This window comes from Octopus bimaculoides, chromosome 5, assembly GCF_046866305.1.
Source record: "Octopus bimaculoides isolate indiv1 chromosome 5, ASM4686630v1, whole genome shotgun sequence".
In the NCBI taxonomy this organism is placed as follows: Eukaryota; Metazoa; Mollusca; class Cephalopoda; order Octopoda; family Octopodidae; genus Octopus; species Octopus bimaculoides.
This window is the reverse complement of record NC_142932.1, coordinates 100,963,111-100,974,570: the sequence shown is the minus strand read 5'-3', so window position 1 is coordinate 100,974,570 and position 11,460 is coordinate 100,963,111. Positions and strand designations below refer to the sequence as shown.

The following is an 11,460-nucleotide window of genomic DNA, read 5'->3' as shown; positions in this document are numbered from 1 at the left end:
CTTTGATCGTCCCCTACTGCAGATATTTTCCACTCATTTACACTAAGCAATTATTGTTCATTTACATCTCAATTCTTTTCTACTCTAGGCACAAGGCCCGAAATTTTGGCGGAGGGGACCTGTCGATTAGATCGACCTCAGTACGCAACTAATACTTAATTTATCGATCCCGAAAGGATGAAGGGTAAAGTCGACCTCGGCAGAATTTGAACTCAGAACGTAAAGACAGACGAAATACCGCTAAGCATTTCGCCCGGCGTGCTAACGTTTCTGACAGGTCGCCGCCTTTGCCTACTAGCACAATTGTTTCTTCTCTGTACTTAGGGCTATACTTTTAAGTGTCACGTCGCAGGAGCGAAACTGGAATTATGTAATTTCAAAGTGATTTTTTTTTTACCTAACACGGACACAGAGAATAGTTAAAAATGAAAAGAAAACGTCCTTGCATTGAAAATAATTGTATTGACCTTTGGGTTTGACATTCTTTTTCTGACTCTATTGAAAATTTCTACGAGGACGAAATGCAAACCATTGTTTAGAAAAATTGACAACAAATGAGTTATGAATTTTTAAAAACTGAAATATTTGAAAAAGCAAAAACAGAAATTGGTGAGGTGGCAGAAATATTAACACGTCGGGCAAAATGCTTAGCGGCATTTCGTCTGTCTTTACGTTCTGAGTTCACATCCCGCTGGGGTCGACTTTGCCTTCCATCCTTTCTGGGTCGATAAAATAAGTACCAGTTACGCACTGGGTCGATGTAATCGAATTACCTTCTCCCTCGAACTTGCTGGCTTTGTACCAAAATTTGAAACCAATATTTTATGGAAAGTTCCAGAATCTTTTTTTTTTTCTCCTTTTTACTTTTAATATTTTTTGTTGTATTGTTTTCGAAACGTGAATATCACAATCACAACAAATTTTTATTTTTTTTAGAAAATAATGATAAAAATATTGCAAAACTTTTAAAGTTGAAAATGTGTAAAAAATGAAAATGAAAAGCAATAAATTAACTTTTGCAACGAAATTTTACGTTGCACTATAAACCGTAACCTTTAACCCTAAACCAAACCCTGCCTAACCTGAAATCTTAACTTTAAACTCTGAGCCCAAATCCTAAACCTAAATTCTAAGACTCATTCTAACCCTAAACCCAAGATGATTTCAATTGATTTCTATGGAACTTATAGAAAAATTGTCAAGAATGTATAAATCTGATTGGTTAAAATCACACACTACCTTCTTGTTGTTGTTGGCACTCCGTCGCTTACGACGTCGAGGGTTCCAGTTGATCCGATCAATGAAACAGCCTGCTCGTGAAATTAACGAGCAAGTGGCTGAGTACTCCACAGACACGTGTACCCGTAAAGTAGTTCTCGGGGATATTCAGTATGACACAGTGTAACAAGGTTGACCCTTTGAATTACAGGCACAACAGAAACAGGAAGTAAGAGTGAGAGAAAGTTGTGGTGAAAGAGTACAGCAGGGTTCGCTACCATCCCCTGCCGGAGCCTCGTGGAACTTTAGGTGTTTTCGCTCAATAAACACTCACAACGCCCAGTCTGGGAATCAAAACCGCGATCCTATGACCGCGAGTCCGCTACCCTAACCACTGGGCCATTGCGCCTCCACGACAACTTTCTTAAACATTATATATTCGACAATGCAGTTCAGGGGCGACTATACCTGAAACTAAGACGAGATTGTCTCGGCCTGAATGCCATTAATCATAGGTCTGCTTAATCAGAGGAGACTTGAGAGTTAAGCAACAACAACATGAATATTGTAAGCAAACCTGTGCTGAAAGTACTCCTTGTTTGGCTTGATGTTTCAACCAGTTGAATATATCCCCATTTTCATCCGTTTGTTCTTTCACCATGAAATCGTCATTGAGTCGAACAGATTCGGTAAGAACCTACAATAGTAAATAAAACTGAGATAATTCTTCACTTTATATATATATATATATATATATAGTTTTAGGGAAAATAACCAATTTTCAAGAACTCATCGATGAAAATCCACTATCACATATAGAAAAATTAATAATTAAAAGCACAATAAATGAGTATAATATAAAGTAAAGTAAATATCATAAGATAAATATAATAAAAAGATTACACGTGTTTCATAACCAATTTTCGTTTGAATTACGGAAAAATTTGGATAAGTACTGTTTTCACTTTGCTAAAGATTTTCTACTATTTGAAAATAATATGTATTCTTGTTTTTATACTATTCATTTGGTTCTTTATAGATTATTTTAATAGATAACTTATTTAACACTATATTATTTAGGAGTTATAGTTTCATTTCAACATAATATTAGAACTTCGATTGGAATAGTGTTGATATATTTTCGATTATTTTTGATTAATATTATTTGATTAATTATTAATCTTTATAGTTTATAATATCGTTAAAGTTTTTTTTAAATCAAAACTTTGTATATATATATAAAGTTTAACCTTTTATTCTTAATAATTTTTTCTTTCCTAATTTTTTCATTCATAATTTTTTCCATTCATAATTTTTTCATTCATATTTTTTATTATTACGTTTGTAGAAATAAATAATCTTGTATTTTTCTATTATTCAATTGATCTTTAATCATAATTAAATAAACGTCTTTAGCTTTAAATAGTATAGCTTTAACTATTACACCGGTTAAATATGTACTAATTTTATCTTCATTATTATTTTAAACTTAAACTTCGTTCAACTTGTATTTAAAACAATGATAATTTAAAACAATGATAATTTAGGTAAGATGTTTTTTGTATATAATATACATGTTATTATTATGGATGAAGGGATGATTATTGAATGGTTATTATTTTGATATTATGATATTTTTTAAATAATTTTTCTATCTTTATATAATAAGTATATCATATTAATTCATTTGGTACTTATTGTTGGTTGAGATATATATCTAATTATTGTTCTACTTACGATCTGACGAGTAGCTATATTTTTGAATAGAACTTATTTTAGATAATTTCAATTGATTTTAATCGATTTAAATTTCTTTTCTATTTGAAAATTGGTTATGAAACACGTGTAATCTTTTTATTATATTTATCTTATGATATTTACTTTACTTTATATTATACTCATTTATTGTGCTTTTAATTATTAATTTTTCTATATGTGATAGTGGATTTTCATCGATGAGTTCTTGAAAATTGGTTATTTTCCCTAAAACTATATATATTTTATATATACTTTATCTATAAGGCTCAATTTAATTTTTTATAAATTGATTTTAATTGAGTTTTTTACCTGTAATTTTGGATTTTGTCCCTAATAATATTATTATATATATATATATATATATATATATATATATGTATGTATGTATGTATGTATGTATATGTTTTGTGTATTTTCCGGTGGGTGCAATGGCGTGGCGGAGTATATTAACTCTCAAGTCGCCGGTATATAACCCTCAAGTCTGCCACGCCATTGCAGCCACCGAAAAATACACAAAGCACATACATTAATATATGTATTTAATAATATTTAGTATACTAGAGCTACCTTTCTTTCATATGTGTGTGCGTTTGTGAATTAAGGCTACCATTGGTTTCATGTTAAGAAAAAGAGGAAAATATCCTAGTGTCTTAACAATATTTCAAGCCGATAGCATGGAGAAAAGTGTTCGCCTCAATTTTGGAAAATACAGCCTCCAAAATAGAGGCGAACACCTGTCTCCACGCGATCGGCTTGAAAATTTAAGACATTATGATATTTTTCTACTTTTCTTAACATGAAACTAATGGTAGCCTTAATTCACAAAAAGAGAAATTATATCCACCAATGCGGTATTGAGCACTCATTTTCATCGTTCTACATTTACGTGTGTGTGCATATATATATATATATATATATATATATATATATATATATATATTGTTTTCACTGTCTAATTTTTCTTGTCTTGGTTTGTGTTTGCTACCTTGGAATCCTCTGTTTAGTGGGTTAACCACTACTCAGGAAGAGCTATTCTAAGAGCGCGTTCTGCCTCATCTTCGAAACGCCTAGTTTAGAATAGAGGCAGCTGATGAAGGAATAATTCCATAAGTGGCCCGTCTGTTTTCCTATGTGCTCGTTCTGTTGTCTGTAAACAAAGTCCGTTTTTGTGCTTTATGTTCCCGTTCATTTTTCTGACATCCTGTACCCGGATATGCATCTATATATACATGTGGATGTAGGTATGTACATATATGTATGCATACATACATATGCTCATATATCATTTGTATTATATATATATATATATATATATATATATATATATATATATATATATATATATATATATAGTACTTTAACAAGAAGAAGGGTGGCAGTGACTTTGAAGTTTCACTTCATTTCTTCTAAAAATATATAATGTACTCTACAAAAAGCAAAATGTATTGAGTAATTCTACAGTTTAAAGATAAATTGTTTTTTATTATAACTCAGCATTAAAGCAAACATTAATGTGTGTGTGTGTGTGTGTGTGTGTGTGTGTGTGTGTGTGTGTGTGTGTGTGTGCAGTAGTCATACATGTCATATTTGCCTTTTTCACCATAGATTGGAGAAAAAAAATTATGATCAGCCTTAATTGATTTTCGACCCTCATTTGGGTCACATCAGAGTTGCCTACATCACTTGAAGAAACCCAGAGAAACAAGTAACCAATCTGTTAATATACATGTTATGCCTGAGATAGTAAAGATTTTCCAGCGAGTTAACTATTTCTTTTGGATTTTTAATGCATTACTTTCAAACACCATTTCATAGCAATCACTTCAGATCCATTCTTTCTTTTCCTCTCTCTCTCTCTCTCTCTCTCTCTCTCTCTCTCTCTCACACACACACACACACACACACACACATACATACATACACACACACACACACACACAAATATGCGTGCGTGCAAATTTTTGTGTTTGCATTGAGGTTATTGCCCGCTACATCGCGGACAACTGACCGAGTGGTTACAAATAGCAGTAATATTTCTGGTTCTCAGTACTCTGAGTTCAGTTTCCACCGAGGTCAACTCTGCTTTTCATATCTTTAGGATCGATAAACTAAGAGCCAGTCCTGTACTGTTATCATTTCTTCTTCTTCTTCTTCTTCTTCTTCTTCTCATTATTATTATTATTATTATTATTATTATTATCATTATTATTTTCTCTCTCTCTCTCTCTCTCTCTCTCTCTCTCTAGTGGAAATTGGCTGTGGTCAGGCCTTGGGAAAACACGAGTTTCGTCAGGTGTAAAGATGGCTAAGACACACTATATGTCAAGACATCGCCCTACAACTCCATCAAAGAATTTATGGCCCAAGCCAAGGCAAAGTATTATCCACTTTACCAAAGTCTGGATTCGGACAAATTGGATGAAATTTGAAGGTGTTTAGATCGATTTCTATAACTATTCAATAACTTCCATAATTTGATATGCATAAATTATTTAAAATTTATAATGTTTGCAAATGTTGTAAAATGAATTAGACTTCGTTTATACGATATATACCAATTAATTCCATTGCAATTTTTATGCAAAGCCATTACGCAACTAACGAATGCTTAGAGCCGGTGGCGTAACTAGAATGCGCGTCGGCTGGAGAAGTCACTGAGTTTACCGTGCCCTCTGATCCCTGCCCTTTATACAGGCTTATACAGTGGAGCCAAAACTGTTACTTCTATAAAAGCGTCGCCTGGGGTGGACTGCACCCATCGCCCACCACCACCAGCTACGCATATGTTTAAAACTCAAGATTATGATTGAGGTAAGTTATATCATAATTAGAGTTTCACAATTATTTAACTATCAATGCCATTAAATATAGATGTTGAGGACTCTTTATGCTCACAGTCTAGCCAGGGCATGGGCAAATTTTTTCGCGGTGCCGGCCGCATGCGACATTGGTTATCATAAAATCATAAAGCGGGCTACACTACAACAAAAAAAAAGGTAATTTTTCGTTAGGCGAGCCGTTCAGGAAGTCCTGAGGCCACAGTTTACCCGTAACTGGTCTAGATTCTCAAAGCTCTTAAATTATGGTGACAATGCTTACATCAGTGCCTTTGTGGTCTTCGCGGTCCTGGCGTGTTTTATCCGCAACATATTTGAAGTACACTACAAAATAAAAATAATAATTCCCTCTTTAAAAAGAGCGCATTAATGAAAACTGATACTCGACTAATCTAATTTAATAGTAATTAATATCATTATTATTGTATTATTATGTGGACGATAGATTTGTTGGAATCATTAGAGCACCAGTTATAAAATTCCTTGCAGTATTTCTTCTAACTATTTACGTTCTGTATTTTTTCTATTTACGTTCAAATCCCGCCGAGGTCAGTTTTATCTTTCATCTTTCCGAGGTCGATAAAATAATGTACCAGTCAAATATAGAGCTCGATGATATCAACTAATCTCTTCTCAAAGTTGTTGGCCTTGTGCCTACATTAGAAACAATAATTAAAATCGTGGTGGAGTGCAGAATCAGTAAAACGGTAACAAAAATGCCTTACAGTATTTGCCACATCTTTTCACATTAAGATTTTTTAATTTCAATGAGGACAACTTTGATTTTCATTTACCTGAAATCAGTAAATTAAAATATCTGCCGGCTGCTGATATGCTATAACTCTTACCTCAAAATCGGTGGCTGTTGTATTTCGTTCCTCCTCTCTTTATTGTATATGCAAACACTAGCGTAGCTAGGTGGGGAGGCCGGTAGGGGCGGTCCACCCGGGCGGCACTTTTAATGGGTCTGCTGTAGGTAATAAGTGTTTTTTGTGGGCTCTGGGAGCAGCAAACGGAAGGGCCACCCAGGGCAGCACACACTCCACCTATGCTAGTGTATGTTAGTTTGCAACCTTTTTTATAAAAGGAAAGGTTTTATATTTTATGCGAGGAGCTCATGTGACCAATAAAGAAATAATTATTATCATAAGTGAAAGATAGTGGATTTGAAGATTTGGACAAAATGACTAGAGATATTTGTTCCAGCTTTTTATGTTGAGTTCAAATCCTGCCGAGGTCAAATTTACCTTTCATCCTTTCTGGGTCATTAAAATAAAATACCAGGCAAGTACAGGGTTCCATTTAATCAATTGTTCCCTTTCCCTAATTTCTGGCCTTGTATCAATGTTTAAAATCATTGCAAATACTAAGTAGCTTTGATAATACAAATTTATGTTAAAGGTCTTGCAGTGTTTAGGTTTGTCTCATTCAATCCTAAGTTCATATTTTACTAACTTTCAGCTCCACATTTTATCCATCTAGAGCAGTAGTTCTCAACCATTTTTAATCAATAGACCCCTTGATTACTATCTTATTCTGGTGGACCCCCATAGCCATTTGATGTTTAAAAAAAACTAGTTTTAAAGATACTTCTTTCAAAATTCTTATTTTGTTTATCACATTCATTTTTGTAAGCTGAATTGTGTAAAATGTCAGAGAAAGAAACCTAGCTGTTTCTTGCAATAACTACATCTAAAGGAAAATTTTTCATGGATCCATAAGATAATACCATGGTCCCAATTTACTATTTTGCTTGTTTGGACCCCCCACCCTACCCCCAAATCCTACGTGGACCACAAAGGGCCATATGGATCCCAACTGAGAACCACTGATCTTGAGCCTTAATCCTCAAACTGAGCACCCCAAAGGAGTATTTAAGTGTGCCATGATTTTTTTTTTATTTTACAGCTTTAGAAAATCCATACTAGTTTATGAACATCTTAAAAACGTGTTTTTTATAATCTTCTTATACTCAAATATAATTAATAAACCAAGGTAAATAAAATTTATCTATATTTGTTCTACAGTCAAAATAACTACCAAAGTTATTGGGTCGATTTAGTCAACAACCTTTGCCAAGATATACAAGGCATTATTCCTAAGTTAGAAATCATTGTTTTGCTAACATACATCAACAATGTTATCTCATAACATTTATAATCTATGCTATATTTTATACTTTAAATCATAATGAAAAAACACTAGAAATACTGCAAAAATCAACTTACTGTATGCCACACCAATTTGACGTGGAACAGCATCCATTCCATAATAGTGTTTGTGTGCCAATGCCAAGCTAGCTAAACGATGGCCTTTCAGTGACGCAAGGAGCAAGAAACTGTGTGACTATAAAACATGAAATATAAATATTGTCTATAACTATAAGGTATTATAGATCCATTTCAGCCGATTTTACCAGTCGGTTTCATACATGAGTCAGTGAAGAATCTAAGACAGCATTTTAAAAGATATATGTCACTCTCTTAGACACTCCCTTCTGACAAACGCACAGGTTCTCCCCTAATTTATGTGTGAAACCAATAGGTAAAAATCGGCTGAAATGGATCTATAATACCATACAGTAAAATTATTAATATACCCACTACATTGACAAATATATGAATGCCTGTTAGTGTTTTTCTTTCGACTTACAGATTCTTAGATGACGACTATATATATATATATATATATATATATATATATATATATATATATATATATATATATATATATATATATAAGTTCAAAAAAGAAAAATGACAAAAAAAACAACAACGCGAGGACGTGATACAGATTGTGTTACTGGACGCTTGGGAAAGGAAAGAAAGAGAATTTGACGTTTCGAGCGGAGCTCTTCGTCGGAAATATAGGAAAGTCCAAAGAAGGGAAGACGGAGGAAGAAAAGATCGCCAACGATATCCACGAGGTTACATTTTATATATATATATATATATATATATATATATATATATATATATATATATATATATATCGAAACGCCAGTGTTAAAACGTGGGTGGCTGATGAAGGAGAATGTTCTCTATGTGGCTCGTGTGCTCTCGTCTACGTTTGTTTGCAATGTCCTGTACCCAGATATGCACCTATACATACAGGTGGATGTCGGTATGCACATACCTGTACGTATATATGCATATACTCATTTACTATTTGTTTTTATATATATATATATATATATATATATATATATATATTCTTTTATTTTTTTTATTTCAGTCATTTGACTGTGGCCATGCTGGGGCACCGCCTTCAGTCGAACAAATCGACCCCAGGTCTCATTATTTGTAAGCCTAGTACTTATTCTATCGGTCTCTTTTGCCAAATTGCTAAGTTACTAGGATGTAAACACACCAACATCGGTTGTCAAGCGATGGTGAGTAGACAAGCACAAACACACAAACACACACACCTATATATATATATATGTATATGTATATATATATATACGACGGGCTTCTTTCAGTTTCCATCTACCAAGTCCACTCACAAGGCTTTGGTCAGCCCAAAGTGTCATGCAGTGGGACTGAATCTGGGACTATGTGGTTGATAAGCAAGCTACTTACCACACAGCCACACCTGTGCCTATATGTGTGTGTGTGTGTGTGTGTGTGTTATCTGAAGTGTACAGTGTTACATATCCATCATGGCTGATCTTACCAATCGGTTTCACACTATGTGTACAATGGAGTGTTAGGTAACAATCCCATGATATAACCCTGATTGCTGCCTAACACTCTGTTGTACCCTTAGCGTGAAACTGATTAGTAAGATCAGCCATGGTGAATATATAATATACCCACTCTATTGACACATATATGAGTGCATCTTTTTCCTGACTTATGGATTCTTAGATGACTTATGCTCATATATACATATAAACCAATATACATATATATATATATATACATATATATATATATATATATATATATATATATATATATATATATATATATATATATATATATATATATATATATATGCCAGTCATGCTCACACAGGAGAACGATAGAGAATAACATGTCTAAGAATATATAAGTTGTAATATTAAACCACTTTAAATTAAATAAAGAAAAAGTCACAGCAACACAATCCAGAAGGATAATAATTTACCAATTGTAGAGTCCTGTCTTGTCATTTGTGATGCATGAAAGAAGTAATTTAAGGAGACAAACTGTTAATAGACTTGCTCAAAAGAAAATACTGTAAAGATTGATAAATACAACAAAGAATATTATACTGTAGTTCCCAGAATATGATATCTTCAGGAGTATATTTTGCAATTTTTGAAAATAAGAATACACTAATAATTTTCAATGGAGCAGAGATGAGAAATCAAAAATGCACAATGCCAACCTGGGTGGTATCAGCTTTCACATATATTCCATTTGCAAGTATAACGGACAACATGTACATTGAACCTGCATGTCCAGTACATGCTGATTGCTTCAACAACATGATGTTCTCATTCATTTTGGACAAATCATCTTCCTGCAATAGAAATACAATAGTAATTACAATAATATCAAGGGTTAAATGGTGCATAAAAGCCAATGGGAGGGGTCATCTTTGTTTGTGAGCTGTGAATGGCTTGATTAAAACTACATGTTGCCAGAGGTAACAGTATTATTGCTCTATAGCAGATCTGTCAATCAACAATCTGCATATCTTATATATATATATATATATATATATATATATATATATATATATATATATATATATTTTCCTGTCTTGGTTTTTGTTTGCTACCTTGGAACCCTCCGCTTAGCAGGTTAATCCACTTCGCGGGAAGAGCTATTCTAAGAACGTGTTAGAGACTGCCTCATCTTCGAAACACCTAGTTTAGAATAGAGGCAGCTGATGAAGGAAAAGTTCCATAAGTGGCTTGTCTGTTTTCCTGTGTTCATTCTGTTGTCCGTAAAAAAAAGTCCATTTTTTGTGCTTCATTTATGTTCCCGTTCCTTTTTTGTCCACGTTTTTTGACGTCCTGTACCCAGATATGCATCTATATAAACATGTAGATGTAGGTATGTACATATATGTATGTATACATGCATATGCTCATATATCATTTGTATTATATATATATATTGATGATGTCATAATTCAGTCTGATCCAGAACCAAACTACACTCTTAACCATTTTTCAGATCACACTTTACTGTCTTAAAAAAAAGTTGGCATACATTGGATAGTATAGTCCTAGCTGCACAACGTTTGAATAAAAAGATGGGATGATCATGATTTGAATGCTTCTGATCAAAGATTTGCTTCATCAAGATTGACATAAAAACATCAACACTTAACCCATTTAATGCAAACAATGACTGAAAGAAATAATAGATTTTTTTTTTAAATTGATAAAACACAATTCATACTTACAATTTTTGTGATAGAAATATTAAAAATTGCCTCCCCTAATTTTTCCATATCTGGTTCTTGATCAGCAGCTTTGCTCTTGATAAATTTCCAGATAATTTTCTGCACCAGTTTGGAATGACGTACAGGGGACATGGAATACCTTACACATTGATTTGATTTCCACTTTGGTGTAGTTTTATTGTGTATCAACTCCATAAAATAAGGATGGCATGTATCTGGTTGAGAATGGAATCGTAGTTGATAT

General features: G+C 33.2%; 1 protein-coding gene across 1 annotated transcript in view; it reads right to left on the bottom strand.

Annotated features, from left to right (window-relative positions):
- Window positions 1–11,460, bottom strand: part of LOC106868348 (protein sel-1 homolog 3) — a 63,853-nt gene that overhangs the window by 34,036 nt on the left and 18,357 nt on the right. The window contains exons 10-14 of the mRNA XM_089352784.1: window positions 11,217–11,431; window positions 10,188–10,322; window positions 8,042–8,159; window positions 6,076–6,137; window positions 1,796–1,915 (exon numbers count right to left, since the gene is read on the bottom strand). Coding sequence (XP_089208910.1) covers window positions 1,796–1,915; window positions 6,076–6,137; window positions 8,042–8,159; window positions 10,188–10,322; window positions 11,217–11,431 — 650 coding nt within the window. The remainder of the gene's footprint in view (window positions 1–1,795; window positions 1,916–6,075; window positions 6,138–8,041; window positions 8,160–10,187; window positions 10,323–11,216; window positions 11,432–11,460) is intronic.